A 27,553-nucleotide genomic window follows, 5' to 3' on the forward strand; every position below is an offset into this window, starting at 1 on the left:
CTGAATAGTGTATATATACAGATAGTATAATGTACTCAATACTGAATAGTGTATATATACAGATAGTATAATGTACTCAATACTGTATTGTGTATATATAAAGATAGTATAATGTACTCAATACTGTATTGTGTATATATAAAGATAGTATAATGTACTCAATACTGACTAGTGTATATATACAGATAGTATAATGTACTTAATACTGAATAGTGCATATATATTTATATATAGATAGTATAATGTACTAAATACTGAATAGTGTATATATACAGATAGTATAATGTACTTAATACTGAATAGTGTATATATATTTATATACAGATAGTATAATGTACTAAATACTGAATAGTGTATATATACAGATAGTATAATGTACTAAATACTGAATAGTGTATATATACAGATAGTATAATGCACTCAATACTGAGTAGCAATGTAAGAAGCACAAACAATGGCACTACTGAACTAATGGCTTTACAGACTTCAGCTCCTTTTATACAGAGTGTTATCTGCTCTGTAAGGATGTTGTTCAGGTTGCTTTAGAAACCTCTGAGCCTTGCATGCGCATAGAGGGGCTGGCTCAGAGTTTAAGTGACTCCTAGATCTAATTCTATAGCTTGCGTGTATTTTGACAGAGAGAACAGAGCTGTAGATTCACTGATGTGCACACGCTCCGAAATACAGGTTGGTCATGCGACTCAGTGAGTTATTGGAGCTATAGAACTTATAGAATAGAATGGAAGGTATATATTTTTATAATTACAATATTTTGTATTGGCTAAAAAAATATTAAACATCTATATTGACAAAAAAATGAACTTTGCATGTAATGTCCCTTTAATGCAAAAAAGTGCTGCAATGGCTGTTTTGGCTAGAGGAGCCTTATGGCTTAAATCATGGTGTGCAGACATGGTTTCTAAAAGCGGACTCTTATTTGTTCCCTTTGCATCTACTGTAGGCCTGGTCCAAACAAAATCTTCCCTTCAATTATTACAACAGCCACTGGAGGTATGGGAGCTTTCCTAACAGAAGGTAAACATTCAGCGCTATGGAAGCTGTTGGCGCTCTACAAATAACTGATAATAATAATTCAGGTAGGGTGCAGAACCTTTTTAAGGAGGCCTCAGAGTTTAGTTCAAAGATTCTTAGGTGTTAAAAAAATTTTTACCAAGGTTTTCAAATAGGCTTTTAAATAAAACCTCCTTGAGGAAGATTCCTCCTGTCTAATGTGCTTCAATATCTCTCAAAGGCCAAAGCCTTTTTGGCTTGTGTAAAATACCTGGAAGTGATGTGAGTAATCACTCCTGTTGTGGCCATGGAGCAGAATCAGGGTTTCTACTCCAATCTGTTCATAGTTTCAAAGAAGGAAGGTACTTTTCTGCCTATACTGGATCTGTAAACTTTAAAGGAATTTCTGAAAGTACAAACTTTCAAAATGGAGACAATTTGCACAATTAGTGTGAAGGGCTAATTTATGTCTAACATTGACTTAAAAGATGACTATTTACATACCTCTATTCTTAGGAACATATCAAATTCAAGAGATTTGCCTTCCTAGACTGGCACTATCAGTTTATGGTGCTTCCCTTTGGTCTAACAACCACACCCAGAACCTTTATAAAATTTCTTGGTGCACTATTGACTGTGGTGCAAGCTCAAAACATTTCTGTAGAATCATATCTTAACGATTTGATGACACACCACACACAGATAGTTCTTCTGCTGCTACACAATTGCGTTTGAAGAATCAACCTTCCAAAAAAGGCTCCTTTATCTCAGACCTGGTTATCCTTTCTGGGGTCTATAAGATTCTATGTCTATTAGATGGGTTCAGACAGAACAATGCATACTCCAGTAACAGAAGGTGTGTGCCCTAAACTCAATTTCCTTCCTTCAGTGGCTCAATACATGGAAGTGGTAAGCCTCATGGTAATGTCTTCAGATACAGAACCATTTGCCAGATTCCATCTGTGTCCTCACTCCTCTCTAATTGAGGATGTTGCAACAGAGGAATGGACATTACAAGGATTTGTCTCTGAAGATCCTACTAGACTTTAACACAAGGCAGTCCCTGTCATGGTAGCAGACTCACCAGTCGATTCTTCAAGGGACCTCCTTGAAGAGTGCTACAGTTCTTACAGGACTCTCTGGGAAAAGGTTTAACAGGCAGATGTCGTAAAGTTTAGATATCAGCTTTGTCTGTCTTGTATCACAAGCAAGATCACTAAACTACCTACTCCTATATATTTAAACCTTTGTTCAGACCTTAATCAGAATCAAAACCAGCTAGTTTTAATGGTCCTCCATGAAATCTCATTTTGGTTTTAATGGTCCTCCAGGCTTCTGGTTTGGAGCATATGCATGACCTTGAAATTGAAATGTTGCCTTGGAAGGTTCTGTTTCCATTTGTTTAGCCAGAAGAGTGTTTGAGCTTTCAGCTTTATCTCGTCATCCTCCTTGCCTGATTTTTCCATCAGGATGAGGCAGTTGAGACACAACTACTCTTTTCTTTTAAGGTAGTATCCTCAGAGAACATTAATCAGAAGTTTTTAGTTCCATCATTATGTCCAGCTCCCAAGAAAGACTTCTATGGAGCGACATCTTCAAAGCCTAGATGTTTTAAGAGCTTTAAAATTTGACCTTGAAGCTACAAAGGACTTTAAAAATTCCTGTTCTTTAAGTCATGGCAGTTACCTTAGCTGCTTGGCTTAAGGCATTGATTAGCAAGGTGAATGTAGTGGCGGGGACGACTCCCCTTGAGCACATTACTTCTAATTGCCCTAGAGCAGTTGCCGCATCTTGGGCTTTTAGGAATAAAGCTTCCATTGAGCAAATTTGTAAAGTGGCTTCTTGGTCTTCTTATTCATATTTTTACTAAATGTTATCACTTTGACCTGCTTGCCTCTTCAGATGCTAGTTTTGACATGAAAGTTCTGCAGGCCACTGTGCCAGTTCTCATGGACTTCCCTGCTTGGGTATAGAATACTATACCTTATGAAAGAAAACAAAATGTATGCTTATGTGATAAATTCATTTCTTTAATTATGGTTAGAGTCCACAACAGCCCACATTTAATTTTTTCAACAGTTGGCAGTAGTACCAGTGTGCACTTCACTAGCCCTTCTTTGTCATTCCAGCTTCTCTGTTTTACTCTTTTCTCTTGGCAATATGTATAATTGAGCAGTAAACAGCCGGTGAGCCAATGGTGAACAGCAGTTGCATACTACTGCCAATCACTGGCTCTGTTTAGCTTGAGGCTCTGAGTGAGACTTTAACTATATATTTAACCCCTGCATAGGGTTACAGAAGTGCAACTTCAAAAGTGGAAGCATTGCATGCAACAAACAAATACAATATTATCACTAGAATGTACCTTTAAAATTGTATGTATTTTGCATGTTAAAGGCAACAAGAGGTCCAGATGTACTCAAGTTTGCTTTTTAACATCCATTAGGTTTGCAAGTCCCTTGTGAATTTTATAAAAATGATTATCTCCACTGAAAACTATTGTGGTTTATGGTAGTCAAAACATTTTTAGGTGACCAGGCCAATGCATTTATAGGGACAGTCTACACTAAAATTGTTATTGTTTAAAAAGATAGATAACGCCTTTACTACCCATTCCCCAGCTTTACACAACCAACATTCATATATTAATATACTTAATAACATTTAAACCTCTATATTTGTGCCTATTTCTAAGACACTATAGGCAGCTTCTTAATTGCATGCTTTTGTATTTGCTTTTCACAACAGGAGACTGATAGTTCATGTGGCCCATATAGATAACATTGTGATCACACCCAAGGAGATATTTAAGATACACAGTACGAAATGCAAGTCAATAGATAATATATATAAAGTCATGTGATCAAGGGGCTGTCAGAAGATGCTTAGATACAAGGTAATCACAGAGGTAAAAAGTATATTAATATAACAGTTTTGGTTATGCAAAACTGGCGAATGGGTAATAAAGGGATTATCTATCTTTTAAAAAAATAAAAATATTGTAGACTGTCCCTTTAAGAGCTTATTTCTGATAACATGTGATTAATGATTAAATTTATGATCTAGTTTTTACATATGTGATATCACTGACGATTGTATTGGTTTCATGTCATTGTCCACCAACAGAGCTGTGAGAATTGTCTTTATTAGCCATTGAGCAATTAGTCATTTTTTACCTTTCAGTGAAAAAGGAAATTTATGCTTACCTGATAAATTTATTTCTTTTACGATATGACGAGTCCACAGATTTCATCCTTACTTATGGGATATCGCCTCCTGGTCAGCAGGAGGAGGCAAAGAGCTCCACAACAGAGCTGCATATATAGCTCCTCCCTTCCCTCCCACTCCAGTAATTCAACAAAAGTTAGGAAGAGGAAGGAAAAGCCAAGGAGCAGAGGTGACTGAAGTTTAACAAAAATAAATACCTGTCCTAGCAAAAGACAAGGTGGGCCGTGGACTCGTCATATCGTAAAAGAAATACATTTATCAGGTAAGCATAAATTTCCTTTTCTTTTACAAGATATGACGAGTCCACGGATTTCATCCTTACTTATGGGATACAATACCAAAGCTATAGGACACGGATGAAAGGGAGGGACAAGACAGGAACCTAAACGGAAGGCACCACTGCTTGAAGAGCCTTTTTCTCAAAAACAGCCTCAGACGAGGCAAAAGTATAAAATTTGGAAAATTTGGAAAAAGTGTGAAGAGACGACCAAGTTGCAGCCTTGCAAATCTGTTCAACAGAAGCATCATTTTTAAATGCCCATGAGGAAGCCACAGCCCTAGTAGAATGAGCCGTAAATCTTTCAGGAGGCTGCTGTCCAGCAGTCTCATATGCAAAACGGATGATACTCTTCAGCCAAAAAGAAAGAGGTAGCCGTAGCTTTCTGGCCCCTAAGTTTTCCAGAAAAAACAACAAATTATGAAGAAGATTGACGAAATTCTTTAGTCGCCTGCAAGTAGAACTTCAGAGCATGGACCACGTCCAAGTTATGTAACAGACGCTCCTTCTTAGAAGAAGGATTAGGACACAATGAAGGAACAATAATTTCTCATTAATATTTTTGTTGGAAACAACCTTAGGAAGAAAACCAAGTTTGGTACGTAACACTACCTTATCGGAATGAAAAATAAGGTAAAGAGAATCACATTGTAATGCTGAAAGCTCAGAAACTCTGCGAGCAGAAGAAATAGCAACCAAAAATAAAACTTTCCAAGATAACAATTTAATATCTATGGAATGCATAGGTTCAAACGGAACCCCTTGAAGAACATTAAGAACTAAATTCAAATTCCAAGGAGGAGCAATTGGTCTAAATACAGGCTTGATTCTAGTCAGAGCCTGACAAAAAGATTGAACATCTGGAACATCTGCCAGACGTTTGTGTAGCAAGATAGATAAAGCAGAAATCTGTCCCTTTAAGGAACTTGCTGATAACCCTTTCTCCAATCCTTCTTGGAGAAAAGACAAAATTCTAGGAATCTTAATCTTACTCCATGAGTAGCTCTTGGATTCGCACCAATAAAAATATTTACTCCATATCTTATAGTAAATCTTTCTAGTAACAGGCTTACGTGCCTGGATCAAGGTATCAATGACCGAATCAGAGAACCCTCACTTAGATAAAATCAAGCGTTCAATCTCCAAGCAGTCAGCTGTAGAGAAATTAGATTTGGATGATGTAAGGGCCCCTGAATGAGAAGGCCCTGCCTCAATGGAAGCTTCCACGGGGGAGAGAGGACATGTCCACCAGATCGGCATACCAAGTCCTGCGAGGCCACGCCGGAGCAATTAGAATCACTGAAGCCCTCTCCTGTTTGATCCGTGCAATCACCCGGGAAAGGAGAGCGAATGGTGGAAACACATAAGCTAGGTTGAACGATCAAGGCACTGCCAAGGCATCTATCAGTTCGGCCTGAGGATCCCTGGACCTGGATCCGTATCTCGGGAGCTTGGCATTCTGACGAGACGCCATCAGATCTAATTCCGGTCTGCCCCACCTGAGAAAGGAGAGCGAATGGTGGAAACACAAAGGCTAGGTTGAACGACCAAGGCACTGCCAAGGCATCTATCAGTTCGGCCTGAGGATCCCTGGACCTGGATCCGTATCTCGGGAGCTTTGCATTCTGACGAGACGCCATCAGATCTAATTCCGGTCTGCCCCACCTGAGAATCAGGGTGGAAAAGACCTCCGGATGGAGTTCCCATTCCCCCAGATGAAACGTCCGTCTGCTCAAAAAATCTGCCTCCCAGTTGTCTACACCTGGGATGTAGATTGCTGACAGATAAGAATGAGCCTCCGCCCACTGAATTATCTTGGATACCTCTGTCATCGCTAAGGAACTCCTTGTTCCCCCTGATAATTGATGTAAGCCACAGTCGTGATGTTGTCCGACTGAAATCGGATAAATTTGGCCAACACCAACTGAGGCCAAGCTTGAAGAGCATTAAATATTGCTCTCAACTCCAGAATATTGATGGGAAGTAGAGACTCCAACCGAGTCCACACACCCTGAGCCTTCAGGGAATTCCAGACTGCACCCCATCCTAGTAGACTGGCGTCCGTTGTCACTATCACCCATGAAAGTCTGCGGAAGCACGTCCCCTGGGACAGATGATCCAACGACAACCACCAAAGAAGAGAGTCTCTTGTCTCCTGATCCAGATCTATCTGAGGAGACAAATCTGCATAATCTCCATTCCACTGTCTAAGCATGCTCAGTTGTAGAGGTCTGAGATGAAACCGAGCAAACGGAATGATGTCCATTGCCGCCACCATTACCCAATTACCTCCATGCACTGAGCGACTGAAGGCCGAGGAATGGACTAAAGGGTTTGGCATGTATTCAGAATCTTTAACTTTCTGACTTCCGTCAAGAAAATTTTCATGGATACGGAATTGATCAGAGTTCCTAGAAAAGGAACCCTTGTCTGTGGAATTAGTGAACTCTTTTCCAGATTCACCTTCCAAGGACAGAACCATGTCGGTATGAGACTTTGTCAGATGGTAAGAGGACGCCTGGATTAGAATATCGTCCAGATAAGGCGCCACTGCAATGCCCCGTGGTCTGAGAACCGCTAGCAAAGACCCTAGAACCTTCGTGAAGATCCTGGGTGCCGTGGCTAACCCGAAGGTAAGAGCAACAAACTGAAAATGCTTGTCCAGGAAGGCAAACCTTAGAAACTGGTGATGATCTTTGTGGATAGGAATATGAAGATATGCATCCTTTAAGTCCACGGTAGTAATATATTGACCCTCCTGGATCAGTGGAAGAATTGTCCGAATAGTATCCATCTTGAAGGATGGAACTCTGAGAAACTTGTTTAGACTCTTGAGGTCTAAAATGGGTCGGAACGTTCCCTCTTTTTTGGGAACCACAAACAGATTTGAGTAAAACCCCTGTCCCTGTTCTTGTATCGGAATGGGACAAATTACTCCCATAGTGGAGAGGTCTATTACACAACGTAAGAACTCCTCTCTATTTATCTGGTCTACAGACAATCGTGAAAGAAGAAACCTCCCTCTTGGGAGAGAATTTTGAATTCCAGACGATACCCTTGTGACACGATTTCCAGTGTCCAGGGATCCTGAACGTCTCTTATCGAAGCCTGCACAAAGAGAGAAAGTCTGCCCCCTACTAGATCCGGTCCTGGATCGGGGGCCATCCCTTCATGCTGTCTTGGGAGCAGCAGCAGGCTTCTTGGGTTGTTTATCCCTTGTTCCAAGCCTGGTTGGGTCTCCAGATGGATTTGGCTTGTGCAAAGTTCCCTTCCGGTTTGGCGGAAGAAATAGAGGGGACTCCCTTGAAATTCCGAAAGGAACGAAAATTATTCACTTTACCCCTTTGTTTAGCTGCTTTATCCTGAGGTAGGAGATGACCCTTACCTCCTGTAATGTCAGAAATGATTTCCTTCAAGTCAGGCCCGAATAGGGTCTTTCCTTTGAAAGGAATAGCCAAAATCTTTGATTTAGAGAATACATCAGCAGACCAAGATTTTAACCATAAAGCTCTATGCGCTAAAATGGCAAATCCTGCATTCTTAGTCGCCAACTTGGCGATCTGAAAGGCGGCATCTGTAATAAAAGAATTAGCCAGCTTAAGGGCCTTAATTCTGTCTAGAATTTCCTCTAAAGGGGTCTCAGTCTTAAGAGACTCTTCAAAGGCGTCAAACCAAAAGGCAGCCGCAGTTGTAACTGGTACAATACAAGCCGTTGGTTGTAATATAAAACCCTGGTGAATAAATAGCTTCTTTCGAAGACCCTCCAATTTTTTATCCATAGGATCTATGAAAGCACAACTTTCCTCAATAGGAATAGTTGTACGCTTAGCCAGGGTAGATATAGCTCCCTCCACCTTAGGGACTGTTTGCCAAGAGTCCCGAACAGTGTCAGCTATGGGATACATTTTCTTAAAATTAGGAGAAGTTGAGAACGGTTTACCTGGTCTTTCCCATTTCCGTGTAATAATTTCCGAAATTATCTTAGGAACCGGAAACACATCAGAATAAGCAGGGACCTCTATAGAGTCACAATCATCCAGAGTCGCTAAAACCTCCCGAAGTAACAGGCGAAGGTGTTCGAGCTTCAATCTAAATGACATGACGTCCGAGTCAGTCTGAGGCAACACACTCCCCGAGTCTGAGAGTTCCCCCTCAGACAGAAGCTCCCTACCCCCCAACTCAGATCCCTGGGAGGGTACATCAGAGATAGCCATCAAGGCGTCAGAAGTTGCAGGCACCATATGGGTCTCAGTCCTGCTACGTTTGCCCTGTAATACTGGCAACTAAGATAAAACTTCTGTGAGAGTGGATGACATAACTGCAGCCATATCCTGCAAAGTGAAAGAAGTAGATGCAGTTGAGGAACATGGTGTCGTTTGCGTGGGCATTAAAGTCTGTGACGCTTGGGGAGAAAGTAGCGGCATACCCTGAGTCTCATTGGTCTTAGAATTTTCTCCAGACATATCTTTCTCAGTAAATATTTTCTCTTTACATTGTAAGGCTCTCTCTATACAATTGTCACATAAGGTAACAGGGGGTTCCACAATGGCATCCAAACACATAGGACAGGTAGTTTGTTCAAGGTCATCCATGATGATAATGTAAACAAACAACCAACTTGGTCAAATCACAGAAAGAATCTGTTGTACTGTATCTTTAAAAACAGAAATCAGACACTTTGATAATAAGATATTGTATAAAGGATTTAACTGCAATGGAAATCCGGAATAAAGCTTAAAAAAACTAATGCAGAGCGTGTTATGAATTTGCTACTAATTAAGGAAGAGGGCAATATCACATTTGTATAATAGGGCAATTTCACATTTGCATGAAGTTACAAAATTTTACTGATTTACTTTTGCAAACTCCACAGTCATCCTACCTGCCTCCTGACCGCAGAAAAACACTGTCACGCTGAACACCTAAATCGCTTGTAAATTTTCCCACAAGCTGACTTAGGGGTCTAGTAAACGCTGCCGGAACAGAGAGAGCTGTGCTACCAGAGCACACGAAAGCAAGTCCCGCCCTTCGCGGGCTTTACCGTCCACCACAAAAAAAACCGCCAAGAACCGTACCTAAAAATACACAGCCTTCCCCAGCGTCAGTCCCGTAATAAAATGTATACACAATCGATTACCAGCTCTTCTAGCCCTTATATGCACTAGAGTGTCTGGCAATAGCGTATGCCTCTATAAATAACGTCCAGAATCTCTATCCGGTCTGCGCCCTTAGACTATCTGGTCACATAAAAAGTTCACTATGCATACACACCCCAGCGCTATTAGGTTATTCAAACTGCCCTAATGTCAGGGGAAAGAATAAAGGGAGATCTCTCCCAGTATATCAAAGACAGTACAGTTAATCTGAGTATTAAGTAGTATAAGTATGCCCCAGAATAAAAACTGCACTTACCTCTGTGCTGCAGGTACAGCACGATAACTTCACAGTATCAAGAGGTCCCATATCTTCCTCCTGAGGTCCTGTGAAAGTGCAGGGTCATGGTTACAAGTTCACCAGACCATGGACAGAAAACGCAGCACAAATATGAGAGGCACAGAAGATACAGAAATCCCCCAGTTCCCATAGTCTGTAAGACTATTCAGAAGCTGCTCTGTAGTAAAAAACAGCACACATCGGTACCGTTTAAAAATAAAAAACTCTTGATTGAAGAATCTAAACTAACACCTCACTTTACCTCTTCCTATCACTAACACAGGCAAAGAGAATGACTGGGGTGGGATGGAAGGGAGGAGCTATATATGCAGCTCTGCTGTGGAGCTCTTTGCCTCCTCCTGCTGACCAGGAGGCGATATCCCATAAGTAAGGATGAAATCCGTGGACTTGTCATATCTTGTAAAATAAATATATTTTCAGCTTTTTGCAGTTTTTTTTAAATCATCATTTTATATTTTCCACAAATATTGAATGAGCTTCATTACATAGATTTCCTGCGTCTACTTTTGAACTAGCTTTAACAACAGCAGCAACACCGCCCTTCTATATTATATTTATACAAATTATACATATAAACATATGATTTTTTTCCTAGGATTTAACCAATCTTTTATTCCATTCCTTACCTCCCATTTTGTCTCCTCAATCTTAGGAAGAAACTCTGCCTGCTCTTTTTTAAAAACCATACATTTTTTCTCCATTTCCTCCCTTTGTTGAAGAAGTTGCCCAACATCATCCTGAAGCTTTTTCTTTTCCTGCTGGAGCTTGAATATCTGCAGTTGCAAAGCTTGTTGGGCCCTTTGTGCTTTCTTAGAGACTTGTTGAAGCTTGTTGGCATAGTTCTGTCTTAAGTCTTCCATTTCTCGTTCCCAGATTTTTTGCTTCTCTTCAAAGACTTGAAAAATAGCGGCTTCACTTTTGTCCAAACTCCTTTTCATTTGTATGACTTCTTGCTCTTTTTCCCAGAGTCGATCCTCAAGGTCTTGTATAATGTCATCGCTTGAAGGTGAGTGGAAAGGTAATGTCTCATTGAGATGATTCAGTCTGCTGAAAGAGGAGGTGCTCTTGCTGGAAGATCGTCCACTATCTGAGGTAGATATTCCATTATAACCAACTATGTTCTTTTCTACGTAGGTAGTGCCAATGCGATTTATATGGCTGGTTGATGCACTCATTGGGCCAACATGCTGGGTATAGCCAGTTCCATATGTTGGTAAACTTGTCAGTGAATTTCGGCCAGAATCAGAAAGCCCTCCCACCTGATTAGATGATCTGTGACTTGTCTTCTCAAGTCCACTTTTCATAGCAGATGGGCTATTGCTGTTGCCATGACTTGAGCTCTTTCTGTTCTCTGTTACACCATTGTTCAGTGGAGGACACAGATTCTGCATGGAATGAAAGTTTTTCGGAACTACAGGTTTAAAGGCAGAAGGTCTTACCAAAGGCTCATTGTTCTGTAAAAAAAAAAAATTGTTTGAACGCATTAATAAATATTATAACTACTTCAGATTTGCAAGTTAAAAAAACATAATTTATGCTTACCTGATAAATTTATTTCTCTTGTAGTGTATCCAGTCCATGGATCATCCATTACTTATGGGATATTCTCCTTCCCAACAGGAAGTTGCAAGAGGATCACCCACAGCAGAGCTGCTATATAGCTCCTCCCCTAACTGCCATATCCAGTCATTCGACCGAAACAAACAGAGAAAGGAGAAACCATAGGGTGCAGTGGTGACTGTAGTTTAATTACATTTTAGACCTGCCTTAAAATGACAGGGCGGGCCGTGGACTGGATACACTACAAGAGAAATAAATTTATCAGGTAAGGATAAATTATGTTTTCTCTTGTTAAGTGTATCCAGTCCACGGATCATCCATTACTTATGGGATACCAATACCAAAGCTAAAGTACACGGATGATGGGAGGGACAAGGCAGGGATTAAGCGGAAGGAACCACTGCTTGAAGAACCTTTCTCCCAAAAACAGCCTCCGAAGAAGCAAAAGTATCAAATTTGTAAAATTTGGAAAAAGTGTGAAGCGAAGACCAAGTCGCGGCCTTGCAAATCTGTTCAACAGAGGCCTCATTTTTAAAGGCCCAGGTGGAAGCCACAGCTTTAGTAGAATGAGCTGTAATTCTTTCAGGGGGCTGCTGTCCAGCAGTGTCATAGGCTAGGCGTATAATACTCCGAAGCCAAAAGGAAAGAGAGGTTGCCGAAGCTTTTTGACCTCTCCTCTGTCCAGAATAAACGACAAACAGGGAAGATGTTTGACGAAAATCTTTAGTAGCTTGTAAGTAAAACTTCAAGGCACGGACTACGTCCAGATTATGTAAAAGACGTTCCTTCTTTGAAGAAGGATTAGGACACAATGATGGAACAACAATCTCTTGATTGATATTCTTGTTAGAAACCAAGGTTTGGTACGCAGAACTACCTTATCTGCATGAAAAATCAGATAAGGAGAATCACATTGTAAGGCAGATAGCTCAGAGACTCTCCGAGCCGAGGAAATATCCATCAAAAACAGAACTTTCCAAGATAAAAGCTTAATATCAATGGAATGAAGGGGTTCAAACGGAACTCCTTGAAGAACTTTAACAACCAAGTTTAAGCTCCATGGGGGAGCAACAGGTTTAAACACAGGCTTAATTCTAACCAAAGCCTGACAAAATGCCTGGACGTCTGGAACTTCTGCCAGACGCTTGTGCAAAAGAATAGACAGAGCAGAAATCTGTCCCTTTAAGGAACTAGCTGATAATCCTTTGTCCAAACCCTCTTGGAGAAAGGACAATATCCTAGGAATCCTAACCTTACTCCATGAGTAATTCTTGGATTCAAACCAGTAAAGATATGTACGCCATATCTTGTGACAGATTTTCCTGGTAACAGGCTTTCATGCCTGTATTAAGGTATCAATGACTGACTCGGAGAAGCCACGCTTTGATAGAATCAAGCGTTCAATCTCCATGCAGTCAGTCTCAGAGAAATTAGATTTGGATGATTGAAAGGACCTTGTATTAGAAGGTCCTGTCTTAGAGGCAGAGTCCATGGTGGAAAGGATGACATGTCCACTAGGTCTGCATACCAGGTCCTGCGTGGCCACGCAGGCGCTATTAGAATCATCGATGCTCTCTCCTGTTTGATTTTGGCAATACGTCGAGGGAGCAGAGGAAACGATGGAAACACATAAGCCAGGTTGAAGAACCAAGGCACTGCTAGAGCATCTATCAGCGTCGCTTCTGGGTCCCTGGACCTGGATCCGTAACATGGAAGCTTGGCGTTCTGGCGAGACACCATGAGACCCAACTCTGGTTTGCCCCAACGATGAATCAATTGAGCAAACACCTCCGGATGGAGTTCCCACTCCCCCGGGTGAAAAGTCTGACGACTTAGAAAATCCGCCTCCCAGTTCTCCACGCCTGGGATATGGATTGCTGACAGGTGGCAAGAGTGAGTCTCTGCCCAGCTAATTATTTTTGAGACTTCTAACATCGCTAGGGAACTCCTGGTTCCCCCTTGATGGTTGATGTAAGCCACAGTTGTGATATTGTCCGACTGAAATCTGATGAACCTCAGTGTTGCTAACTGAGGCCAAGCCAGAAGAGCATTGAATATTGCTCTTAACTCCAGAATATTTATCGGAAGGAGTTTCTCCTCCTGAGTCCACGATCCCTGTGCCTTCAGAGAGTTCCAGACTGCACCCCAACCTAGAAGGCTGGCATCTGTTGTTACAATTGTCCAATCTGGCCTGCGAAAGGTCATACCCTCGGATAGGTGGACCCGAGACAACCACCAGAGAAGAGAATCTTTGGTCTCTTGTTCCAGATTTAGCAGAGGGGACAAATCTGTGTAATCCCCATTCCACTGACTTAGCATGCATAATTGCAGTGCTCTGAGATGTAGGCGCGCAAATGGCACTATGTCCATTGCCGCTACCATTAAGCCGATCACCTCCATACACTGAGCCACCGAAGGGCGCGGAATGGAATGAAGAATACGGCAAGCATTTAGAAGCTTTGATAACCTGGACTCCGTCAGGTAAATTTTCATCTCTACAGAATCTATAAGAGTCCCTAAGAAGGAGACTCTTGTAAGTGGGGATAGAGAACTCTTTTCCTCGTTCACTTTCCACCCGTGCGATCTCAGAAATGCCAGAACTATCTCTGTATGAGACTTGGCAATTTGAAAGCTTGACGCCTGTATCAGGATGTCGTCTAGATACGGAGCCACCGATATGCCTCGCGGTCTTAGAACCGCCAGAAGTGAGCCCAGAACCTTCGTAAAGATTCTCGGGGCTGTAGCCAACCCGAAGGGAAGAGCTACAAATTGGTAATGCCTGTCTAGAAAGGCAAACCTTAGGAACCGATGATGATCTTTGTGAATCGGTATGTGAAGGTAGGCATCCTTTAAGTCCACTGTGGTCATGTACTGACCCTCTTGGATCATGGGTAGGATGGTCTGAATAGTTTCCATTTTGAAAGATGGAATTTGTTTAAGATCTTTAGATCCAAAATTGGTCTGAAGGTTCCCTCTTTTTTGGGAACCACAAACAGATTTGAATAAAAACCCTGTCCTTGTTCCGTCCGCGGAACTGGATGGATCACTCCCATTACTAGGAGGTCTTGCACACAACGTAGGAATGCCTCTTTCTTTATCTGATTTGCAGATAACCTTGAAAGATGAAATCTCCCTTGTGGAGGGGAAGCTTTGAAGTCCAGAAGATATCCCTGAGATATGATCTCCAACGCCCAGGGATCCTGAACATCTCTTGCCCACGCCTGGGCGAAGAGAAAAAGTCTGCCCCCTACTAGATCCGTTGCCGGATAGGGGGCCGTTCCTTCATGCTGTCTTAGAGGCAGCAGCAGGCTTTTTCTGGCCTGCTTGCCTTTGTTCCAGGACTGGTTAGGTTTCCAGGCCTGCTTAGATTGAGCAAAAGTTCCCTCTTGTCTTGAAGCGGAGGAAGTTGATGCTGCACCTGCCTTGGAATTTCAAAAGGCACGAAAATTAGACTGTTTGGCCTTTGATTTGGCCCTGTCCTGAGGAAGGGTATGACCCTTACCTCCAGTAATGTCAGCAATAATTTCTTTCAAACCAGGCCCGAATAAGGTCTGCCCCTTGAAAGGAATGTTGAGTAATTTAGACTTTGAAGTCACATCAGCTGACCAGGATTTGAGCCATAGCACCCTACGCGCCTGGATGGAGAATCCGGAATTCTTAGCCGTTAGTTTAGTCAAATGAACAATGGCATCAGAAACAAATGAGTTAGCTAGCTTAAGAGTTCTAAGCTTGTCAACAATTTCAGTCAATGGAGCTGTATGGATGGCCTCTTCCAGGGCCTCAAACCAGAATGCCGCCGCAGCAGTGACAGGCGCAATGCATGCAAGGGGCTGTAAAATAAAACCTTGTTGAATAAACATTTTCTTAAGGTAACCCTCTAATTTTTTATCCATTGGATCTGAAAAAACACAACTGTCCTCAACCGGGATAGTGGTATGCTTTGCTAAATTAGAAACTGCTCCCTCCACCTTAGGGACAGTCTGCCATAAGTCCCGTGTAGTGGCATCTATTGGAAACATTTTTCTAAATATAGGAGGTGGGGAAAAGGGCACACCGGGCCTATCCCACTCCTTACTAAAAATTTCTGTAAGCCTTTTAGGTATTGGAAAAACATCAGTACTCACCGGCACTGCATAGTATTTATCCAGCCTACACAATTTCTCTGGCACTGCAATTGTGTCATTCATAGCAGCTAATACCTCCCCAAGCAATACACGGAGGTTCTCAAGCTTAAATTTAAAATTAGAAATCTCTGAATCAGGTCTCCCCGAATCAGAGACGTCACCCACAGACTGAAGCTCTCCGTCCTCAGGTTCTGCATATTGTGACGCAGTATCAGACATGGCTCTTACAGCATCTACGCGCTCTGTATCTCGTCTAACCCCAGAGCTATCGCGCTTGCCTCTCAATTCAGGCAATCTGGATAATACCTCTGACAGGGTATTATTCATGATTGCAGCCATGTCCTGCAAAGTAATCGCTATGGGCGTCCCTGATGTACTTGGCGCCATATTAGCGTGCGTACCTTGAGCGGGAGGCGAAGGGTCCGACACGTGGGGAGAGTTAGTCGGCATAACTTCCCCCTCGACAGACCCCTCTGGTGACAATTCTTTTATAGATAAAGACTGATCTTTTCTGTTTAAGGTGAAATCAATACATTTAGTACACATTCTCCTATGGGGCTCCACCATGGCTTTTAAACATAATGAACAAGTATCCTCTGTTTCAGACATGTTTGTACAGACTAGCAATGAGACTAGCAAGCTTGGAAAACACTTTAAAGCAAGTTAACAAGCAATATAAAAAACGTTACTGTGCCTTTAAGAGAAACAAATTTTGACAAAATTTGAAATAACAGTGAAAAAAGGCAGTTACACTAACAACATTTTTACAGTGTATGTAACAAGTCAGCAGAGCATTGCACCCACTTGCAAATGGATGATTAACCCCTTAATAACAAAAACAGAATAATAAATGTCAAAAACGTTTTTTAAACACAGTCACAACTGCCACAGTCTACTGTGATTGTTACCCTCCTCAAACACGACTTTGAAGCCTTTTGAGCCCTTCAGAGATGTCCTGTATCATGCAGAGGGAAGCTGAATGTCTCTGTCAGTATTTTTATCTGCACAGAAAAGCACTAAAATAGGCCCTTCCCACTCATATTGCAACAGTGGAAAGCTTCAGGAAACTGTCTCTAGGCAGAAATCAAACCAGCCATGTGGAAAAAAACTAGGCCCCAATAAGTTTTGTCACCAAACATATATAAAAACGATTAACATGCTAGCAAACATTTTATATTCCATTTTTATAAGAGTATGCCTCTCTATTAATAAGCCTGATACCAGTAGCTATCACTGCATTTAAGGCTTTACTTACATTAATCCGGTATAAGCAGCATTTTCTAGCAAATTCCATCCCTAGAAAAATATTAACTGCACATACCTTATTGCAGGAAAACCTGCACGCCATTCCCTCTCTGAAGTTACCTCACTCCTCAGAATATGTGAGAACAGCCATGGATCTTAGTTACTTCTGCTAAGATCATAGAAAATGCAGGCAGATTCTTCTTCTAAATACTGCCTGAGATAAACAGTACACTCCGGCACCATTTAAAAATAACAAACTTTTGATTGAAGAATAAACTAAGTATAAAACACCACACTCCTCTTACGACCTCCATCTTGGTTGAGGCTTGCAAGAGAATGACTGGATATGGCAGTTAGGGGAGGAGCTATATAGCAGCTCTGCTGTGGGTGATCCTCTTGCAACTTCCTGTTGGGAAGGAGAATATCCCATAAGTAATGGATGATCCGTTGACTGGATACACTTAACAAGAGAAAATAAAGTTCCAAAACAACAAAGGGTTAATAATAAATTGTGCTATACAATTAAAAAAAAAGATTTGACATTATCAAAAATAAATATTAAATATAAAGTCTTATGAAAATAAAAATGTATATTTATGCACATAACTTTAAAATATAAGTTCTAAACAGGCCTGATGTTGAAACAGTGAAATTGATGGATTAGAGAAGATTAATATGAAAGGTAAAAAATTTAAAGATGATAAAAAAGAAAAAATATACATGCTGGAATTTGTTTTGTTTGACTAGCCTAGTGATTTTGGTACATGGATAGGTAGAAACTGTTGGTAATAATAATGAGTCAGAATACAAGTAGAGCGCTATTATTTGCACCCGTAAATGGTTAATGTTCCCGCAAGCTCGTGGGAGCACTTTGAAATTAGCACAATTAACCAGAGGTCTGGTTATTTGAAAAAATGTCCCCCAATTACCCCCCAAATAAAGTGGACAATTGCTTTATTAAAATAAAAATTATTCATATACCTATACATATATATTTTTAATTTGCTGCCCAATGCTGAGCGACTTACTCCCTGCGCTACTCTAGGTTCTTTGCCATGTCTCACAGCATCAGAACGAGCCTCCCATTGGAGCCTATGGAAGCACGCTCTTGTGAGCGCAAAGTTTCCAGGCAATGCGAACACGAGTTCACAATCGCATTGCGCTTAACTTGTAATACCAGCGCACATTTGCAAGTCTTGGTATTACTGAGTGTAGCGCAAATATCCTGCTTGCGAAAGCGCAATTATACGCTTCACTTGTAATCTAGCCCAAAATAGGCTAAGATGGAACAAACTTTAGAATCTCTATTATGAATGAGCAAACGATATTTATACTAAAACGTTATACTTAAAGCAATGGCCTATTTATCACTATCTGATATTTAGCTTCACACCCACATGGCCTAGACAGAAACACGGTTTTCATTCTACGCTCCCCTTTATGTGCAAGCAGAATGCCATCTACATATTACCATAGTAACACAACATAATTACACCATTACAATGAGCACAAGCTCCTCATTGGATTCATCAGGGCACAAACACAATTTACCATTCACACTGGGAAAAACAGCAAAGTGCTCAATACCAGCACAATAATAATACTTTGAGTTCATTGCGCCTATTTCTCTGGTGTGAACAGTGCTTTTGAAAGACTGCACCAAAATGCAGATGATATGGATGATTTAGCCAAAGAAATATGTACCACTGTAGACTATGATAGCTGTTAGATTGCTACTAGGCTTTTATATCTTACATGATCAACCTTGAGATAAGACGACTTTTGGGTATATTGAAGGACTAAATTACATACGAAGAAACCCCTTATTCCAAGATTTGTTTCAAACACAGACTGCCTTCATATGAGAAACGAGTCTATATAATTATTTATTATATCTGCTCCTGGTTTATGTTCAGCATTTATCATTTAGGATAGATGTATTGCATTGTATAGTGGCAAAATTTGTTTCTAACTGAGATTGTTATATTTGAATTGAAACTGCAAGCGTATTAGGTTTATTAAGTGTTAAAGTCGACACCGGTGTCAGTATTATTGTTTTAAAATTGCTAGTAAAATATTTTATTGTTTTTTTATAAACAAAGATGTTCGGATTGGTTACTTATTAGTGCCAAGCTATTATAATTAATGCTCTTAGTGCTAATTGCATGTTAAAATAACTTAGATTGAATATATTTTTTTACAATCCTTATTATTACTTCATTAAAGTCACTATTTAAACAGATAGCCTACTGGCGCCACCTACACCCTCATCTACACTAGCTCTCTTAACCTCCCCTCTCTTCCTTTTTGTGGCCATCTTAGGTACTGGCAGCTGTCTGTCAGTACTCAGTTTCTTAACAAAATTGCTCATTTTTATTTTTTTTACCCAATTTTTCCGTAGTGTAGCTGCCCCCCTTCATTATTCTCCCCCCCCTCCCAGATCGATTTTCAATAATTTATTTCCCCCCTCACCCTCTCCCTTAGGCAGTATTTGGGACTGCCAGACTGGAGATCGGTCGCGTGCGTGCGCCCCCCCTTCCCGGAACAGCAACCAGAACTAGTCCAGCGATGGGCCGCCTCCCTGCAGCTGCTCCTACCCACTAACGATCGGCACAGAGTAGCCCTCTCTGCATCAACAACTCTGCATATCTATTTCTGCAGTGCCCCACTCGTGGGGCATGCAGAAATAGCGCGATCTTGCTCTTTTGAGCGAGACCGCGGCAGAGAGAAGCCCAGGACTGTAGTGTACAGGGTATGTCGCTGGTCCTTAAGGGCATAACAACCAGCATCGTACAGGGTACGATGCTGGTCGTTAACGGGTTAAGTCAGTAGTAGTAGTATCCAAAAACTTGAAAGTGTTTTTGTTTTGTTTTTATTAACTTCTGTGACGCATAACATTGATTCCATTCCCTGTCTGGGTCAATTAATTCTAAAATCTATTTTTAGATAGATGATCATTTTTATTATATATAAAATATATAATTGAGTTGAGTAGTGTATAGTAGATAGATTATAGTCTTTTGCTCTTGATTCAGAGCAGAAATAAAATACATTTATTTAATGAATAAAAAAAGTGCTTTTGTACTTTTTATGACGTCCCTCCCAGTCCCTTACTGTTTCTGTGTGTGTTTGTTGTCTTTCCAAAAACAGCAAAGACTGCCTGTGTGTCGTCTCCGACTCCTAGTATCAAGTTCACCAAAGTCTGCCAACACCTGTGGTTTCAGTCAAGAATATATTGCATCCTGTTTCTTCTTCTACAACAACATCAAGGTCATCCACATCCTGCACTGCAACCTTTTTCTTCTTCTACAATAGCAAGGTCATCCACAACATCCTGCACTAGCCTGTCTAGTCTTCTACAACAGCAAGGTTATCCACATCCTGCACAGCCTGTGTCTTCTACAACAGCAAAGTCATCCTGCAAGTGCACTGCAAGCTTGTGTCTTCTACAACAGCAAGCAGGTCAGCCATATTCAGCCAGTGTCTTCTACAACAGCAAGCAGGTCAGCCATATTCAGCCAGTGTCTTCTACAACAGCAAGGTCAGCCATTCAGCCAGCGTCTTCTACAAAAGCACGGTCAGTCATCCAAAGCCAGTGTCTTCTACAACAGCAAGGTCAGTCCTCCAGAGCCAGAGTATTTTACAACTGCAAGGTCAGTCTCCTCCTAAGTGTTGCCTTATTCTCAAATAAACATGACAAGCAAGCCCATTGTTGTCTTCTTTATATTCAATTAATTACAAGTGTAAGCCTGTGGTCTTTTGTCTCTCAATCAAGGTGACTGCATCATCAAGCCCATTGTTGTCTTTATATTCAACTGCAAGCCTGTGGTCTCTTGTCTCTCAATCAAGGTGACTGCATCATCAATCCCATTGTTGTCTTCTTTATATTCAAGTGCAGCAAGCCTGTGGCCTCTTCAATCAAGGTGACTGCATCATCAAGCTCATTTTTGTCTTCTATATATTCAAGTGCAAGCCTGTGGTCTCTTGTCTCTCAATCCAGGTGACTGCATCTAGCCCATTATTTACATCTTTATATTCAAGTGCAGCAAGCCTGTGGACTCTTAAATCAAGGTGACTGCGTCTTCAAGCTCATTGTTGTCTTCTTTATATTCAAGTTCAAGCCTGTGTTCTATTGTCTCTCAATCCACGTGACTGCATCATCTAGCCCATTGTTGTCTTCTTTATATTCAAGTGCAGCAAGCCTGTGGCCTCTTCAATCAAGGTGACTGCATCATCAAGCTCATTGTTGTCTTCTTTATATTCAAGTGCAAGTCTGTGGTCTTGTGTCTTAATTGTGGCACAAGCAGATCATCCTCCTTGATCCAAAATAGAGATTCAAAAATCTTTTGGAAGCTTTTTCATGACTGCTTCCGCTGCATCATCTCTGCAACATGAAGAAGCTATACTAGCATCATCAGAGCTAAGTAGTAACAGCTAACTGAATCATCAAGCCCATTGAATTGTTGTCTTTTTATTTCTATTCAAGTGCAAGCTTGAGTGTGGTCTCTTGTCTCATTGTGCAACCCTACTGATCCTGGCAGTGTGAACTGTGCGGTACTATAAAGCTCCTAATTTTTTGTGCCAGATGGTAGTGTGTGAGGTAGATAAAATTCAAGATGAGTTCTGATCCAGAGCTGTCCGTGTCCAACAATAACAACAATGATGATGATAATTATGATGACTTGTTGGTGCCAAAGAGAAATTCTACATTAGTTGTTTGAGAATATTTTGGATTCAGAAAAGATGATGTGAAACAAAACCAAGTGATCTGCAAAATTTGTGGAATGAGGGTTGCAACAAACTGAAGTAACACAACAAACCTGTTCCAGTACCTTAAAAAATTGCATAAGGAAATCTTTGATCAATGTATGGCAAAAAAAAACACAGGCAGAGAAAAGACAACACAAAAAACCTGTGAAGGTAAAGCTGAGCAGAACGTTCAACAATCAATCATGAAGGCATTTGCAAGCACATCATCACCATATGTGAAGAACTCAAAAAGGCATATAGAAATAACCAACACTATTGCATATTATATATTTAAAGACATGGTGCCTGCATACACGGTTAGTAACGAAGGCTTCAAACAAATGACACACACACTCGACAAGAGATACCAACTGACATCTCGCAAATACTTCAGTAGTTGCAATCCCAGAAATGTATGCAAAATGCAAAACTGTAGTTAAATCCGAGATAAAACAATTGGAATACTATATGCAACAACAACAGATATGTGATCAAGAGGAACAATGGAGCCATATATGAGTTTAACCGTGCACTTCATCAAAAAGAAGATAGCATTAACTCAAGCCCAGGAAGAACTTCAACTGCCAAAGCATTCACTTATAACAAAGTGCCCAACAAGGTGGAGCTGAAGAAAACAGATGATAGAGAGAGTTTTAGCGCAACAGAGAGCATTGACTCAGGTTCTCTCTGCAGACAGAAAAAACAGACATCTGGTTCAACAATGGCAGGACACTGATGTTCTTGAATCTGTGAGTAAGGCACTGGGTCAATGCAAGATTTTACTGATGCCCTTTCTGGAGAGAACTACGTCAGTGTATCATATCTGAAACCATTTCTGCATCTATTAAATACAAAGATACTGGCTCTGGAGGAAGATAATTCTGACCTGACCAAGACACCGAAAATAAATCCAAATTTCTTGAATATATGAATATAAATTATGAAGAATATACTCAAGATCTGCTAGATATGGCATCATTCCTTGATCCACGATTCAAGACAAGCTACATAAATGTGGATAAAATTCCAAGCATCTAGGCCAGGGTGATGTCTGATATGGCCATTGTGTCTGAGCAGCAAGTCGTGCAGGAGCCAAGTCAAGCAATCCCCCATGAAAAGTAATTGTAAATGTTGTTGTAGAAGATGTAGAAGACACAGTGCCAGCAACTGCAGCAGATGGTCCTCCTCCCGCAAAGCAATCAAGAAAATCTTAGGAAGCTTTTTCAAGAATGAGTCTGCTGCGCAATCTCTGCAACTTGAAGAAGCCATAGCATCAGAGCTGAACAGCTACCTGCTTTCTCCCTCCATTGAGTGAGAAAAATCCTCTGCAATGATGGAAAAACTACATCAGATGAAGTTTCCCAAATTAAGCAAGCTTGTACAAAAATATATTTGTGCTCCTGCAACTAGTTCACCATAAGAAAGGGTGTTTAGCACAGGATGAAATGTGGTGACCAGTCAACGTTATGATTACTATTTTGGATTTCAAATTAACCTTAACCAGTCCACTACCACAGCAATGCTTGAAATCCAAATTTGTCAAAGTTATATATGTATGTTATTCTCTGATTTTAAATATATAACATTAGGAAATAATAATATTATATATAATATATTATGTAATTTATTACCTAATATTACTAAATTATTTACTAGTACTACAAATTACAAATCATCAGAATTTCTTCCTGGGCCCTCCTATTACAAGCTCCACAGCTGATAGTTTGTACTTAATGTGTCACTCACTATGACTAACTAACCCATTGTGATATTGCCAGGTCAAATAACTTCTTGATTCATATTTCCCTCCTGTGTGAAACTGCGCATGCACTTAGTGCACTGACTGCAGTCTGGCTGTAGGGATGGCCAATGCCATAACCAGGGCCGGTTCCAATGTTTTGTATTGTAACTATTCTGTTTTATTTTTGAAAAATTTACTTTTACTGTACTATGCTGCAGTGCTGCTGCTATTAGTTGATGCATGGATGTTAAAAACAGGTTGCAGGATTGACCTTGTCGATGCCACAGCCCTCATGTTTTCCTGGACAGTCACTCAGCTAAATTACTAACACATGAAGCAGTGTGCATGCACTGCTTCATTTGTTACTCATACCACAGCTAGACTGACTGTCCAAGAAAACATGGACAATGTGGTAAGAACTGGCCAGCTAATTTCATTTCAATTAGCTTTGTGTGTCTTGAGTTCACTTGTTTGTATTATGTACTCTAACTATAACAGTTATTAGTGTTCTGTTATGTACTACAGAATAGCTGTGTGATGTAATATGACAGGCAGTGCAGGATGTCAGGATTAACCTTGTCAGTACCACATCCCTCATGTTTTCCTGGACAGTCACTCTGCTGCATGTGCTATTCATTTAGCTGTGTATGCATTGTACTACCTTTACTGTACTTAGACACAAATCATACTGCTGTATATTCAGCACTTTTCAGGTTTCTCCATGCATACACTGCTTCATATGTTACTCATACCACAGCTAGACTGACTGCCCAAGAAAACATTGACAATGTGGTAAGAAATGGCTAGCTAATTTCATTTCAATTAGTTTTGTGTGTCTTGAGTTCACTTGTTTGTATTATGTACACTAACTGTTCTTAGTGTTCTGTTATGTACTACAGAATAGCTGTGTGATGTAATATGACAGGCAGTGCAGGATGTCAGGATTGACCTTGCTAGTGCCACATCCTCCATGTTTGCCTGGACAGTCACTCATCTAAATGGATATCACATGCAGCAGTGTGTGCATTGTACTACCTTTACTTACTGTACTTATACACAAATCATAATGCTGTAAAGTCAGCACTTTTCAGGTTTCTCCATGCTTACACTGCTTTATGTCACACCGCGTCGTTGCTAGGGGCACAAAGTCTCCCCCCTGCTCGTTGCCTAGGGCTGTGTTGGCTCAGGATGCGTGCGGCGCTGACGTTACCGTCGCATGCTCCTGATGCCGGCCAGTCTTGTGGCGCCAATCCCTCAGGTATTTGAACAGGCAGCAAATGACCTGTCACTGCCGAAATATAGGTGCTTCTTTGTGTGTTCCTGGGAGTGATATATCGTTTGCTGGACTGATACCTTGTTGCTGAATCCTTGCCTGTCTTACTACGCTACCTGGTTAACCCCTAAATTGCTGGACTGATACTTTGTTGCTGGAACCCTGCCTGTCTCACTACGCTACCTGGTTAACCCCTAAATTGCTGGACTGACTTCTTGTTGCTGAACCCTGCCTGTCTCACTTCTCTTCCTGTTTAACCCCTGAATTGCTGAACTGATTTTCTATTGCTGAATCCTGCTTGCCTGACCATTCTCTTAATCTGCCTTGTGCTGTCCTGCCTGTGGTGAGTGCCGCTCTCCTCATTTGCCTGATATTTCCTGCTCTGGGATATTCCCTATCTTTCCGGCTCGACGCCGGGATAACAAGACTACTGGCCGAGTTCGGTCTGATAGAGGAGTATCCCATGAGCATTACACTTTATATGGTAATCATACCACAGCTAGACTGACTGCCCAAGAAAACATGACAATGTTGTGTGTCTGAAGACCTAAGAACTGGCTAGTGTTTAGTTGTAATTACAGCACAAGCAGCTAATTTGATTTGAACTATTTTGTGGTTTGTATTTTTATGCTCCCAGAGTGTATTGGCCATTGAGAAAAATGTACATTAAGATTCTGTAGTGTTAAATACACTTTTAACTGAAAAAAACAGAATTTATGCTTACCTGATAAATTACTTTCTCCAACGGTGTGTCCGGTCCACGGCGTCATCCTTACTTGTGGGATATTCTCTTCCCCAACAGGAAATGGCAAAGAGTCCCAGCAAAGCTGGCCATATAGTCCCTCCTAGGCTCCGCCCACCCCAGTAATTCGACCGACGGACAGGAGGAAATATATATAGGAGAAACCATATGGTACCGTGGTGACTGTAGTTAGAGAAAATAATTCATCAGACCTGATTAAAAAACCAGGGCGGGCCGTGGACCGGACACACCGTTGGAGAAAGTAATTTATCAGGTAAGCATAAATTCTGTTTTCTCCAACATTGGTGTGTCCGGTCCACGGCGTCATCCTTACTTGTGGGAACCAATACCAAAGCTTTAGGACACGGATGAAGGGAGGGAGCAAATCAGGTTACCTAAACGGAAGGCACCACAGCTTGCAAAACCTTTCTCCCAAAAATAGCCTCCGAAGAAGCAAAAGTATCAAATTTGTAAAATTTAGCAAAAGTGTGCAGTGAAGACCAAGTCGCTGCCTTACATATCTGGTCAACAGAAGCCTCGTTCTTGAAGGCCCATGTGGAAGCCACAGCTCTAGTGGAGTGAGCTGTAATTCTTTCAGGAGGCTGCCGTCCGGCAGTCTCGTAAGCCAATCGGATAATGCTTTTAAGCCAAAAGGAAAGAGAGGTAGAAGTCGCTTTTTGACCTCTCCTTTTACCAGAATAAACGACGAACAAGGAGGATGTTTGTCTGAAATCTTTAGTAGCCTCTAAATAGAACTTTAGAGCACGGACAACGCCCAAATTGTGTAACAAACGTTCCTTCTTTGAAACTGGATTCGGACACAAAGAAGGTACAACTATCTCCTGGTTAATATTTTTGTTAGAAACAACTTTAGGAAGAAAACCAGGCTTAGTACGCAAAACCACCTTATCTGCATGGAACACCAGATAGGGCGGAGAACACTGCAGAGCAGATAACTCTGAAACTCTTCTAGCAGAAGAAATTGCAACCAAAAACAAAACTTTCCAAGATAGTAACTTAATATCTATGGAATGTAAAGGTTCAAACGGAACCCCTTGAAGAACTGAAAGAACTAGATTTAGACTCCAGGGAGGAGTCAAAGGTCTGTAAACAGGCTTAATTCGAACCAAAGCCTGAACAAATGCTTGAACATCTGGCACAGCTGCCAGTCTTTTGTGTAGTAAGACAGATAAAGCAGAGATCTGTCCCTTTAGAGAACTTGCAGATAATCCTTTCTCCAAACCTTCTTGCAGAAAGGAGAGAATCTTAGGAATTTTTATCTTATTCCATGGAAATCCTTTGGATTCACACCAACAGATATATTTTTTCCATATCTTATGGTAAATCTTTCTAGTTACAGGTTTTCTGGCCTGAACCAGAGTATCTATAACAGAATCTGAAAACCCACGCTTTGATAAAATCAAGCGTTCAATCTCCAAGCCGTCAGTTGGAGGGAGACCAGATTTGGATGTTCGAATGGACCCTGAACAAGAAGGTCCTGTCTCAAAGGTAGCTTCCATGGTGGAGCCGATGACATATTCACCAGGTCTGCATACCAAGTCCTGCGTGGCCACGCAGGAGCTATCAAGATCACTGAGGCCCTCTCCTGATTGATCCTGGCTAATAGCCTGGGAATGAGAGGAAACAGTGGGAATACATAAGCTAGGTTGAAGGTCCAAGGTGCTACTAGTGCATCTACTAGAGTCGCCTTGGGATCCCTGGATCTGGACCCGTAGCAAGGGACCTTTAAGTTCTGACGAGACGCCATCAGATCCATGTCTGGAATGCCCCATAATTGAGTTATTTGGGCAAAGATTTCCGGATGGAGTTCCCACTCCCCCGGATGGAATGTCTGACGACTCAGAAAATCCGCTTCCCAATTTTCCACTCCTGGGATGTGGATCGCAGACAAGTGGCAGGAGTGATCCTCCGCCCATTGAATTATTTTGGTCACTTCTTTCATCGCCAGGGAACTCTTTGTTCCCCCCTGATGATTGATATATGCAACAGTCGTCATGTTGTCTGATTGAAACCTTATGAATTTGGCCTTTGCTAGTTGAGGCCAAGCTCTGAGAGCATTGAATATCGCTCTCAGTTCCAGAATGTTTATCGGAAGAAGAGACTCTTCCCGAGACCATAGTCCCTGAGC

General features: G+C 41.2%; 1 protein-coding gene across 1 annotated transcript in view; it reads right to left on the minus strand.

The window, feature by feature from the left end:
• The window catches only part of LZTS3 (leucine zipper tumor suppressor family member 3), a 198,420-nt gene that overhangs the window by 37,365 nt on the left and 133,502 nt on the right, over positions 1-27,553 (minus strand). The window contains exon 3 of the mRNA XM_053704312.1: positions 10,597-11,424. Within this exon, the coding sequence (XP_053560287.1) occupies positions 10,597-11,424 (828 nt within the window). The remainder of the gene's footprint in view (positions 1-10,596; positions 11,425-27,553) is intronic.

The sequence above is a fragment of the Bombina bombina genome, chromosome 2, assembly GCF_027579735.1.
Source record: "Bombina bombina isolate aBomBom1 chromosome 2, aBomBom1.pri, whole genome shotgun sequence".
Lineage (NCBI taxonomy): Eukaryota > Metazoa > Chordata > Amphibia > Anura > Bombinatoridae > Bombina > Bombina bombina.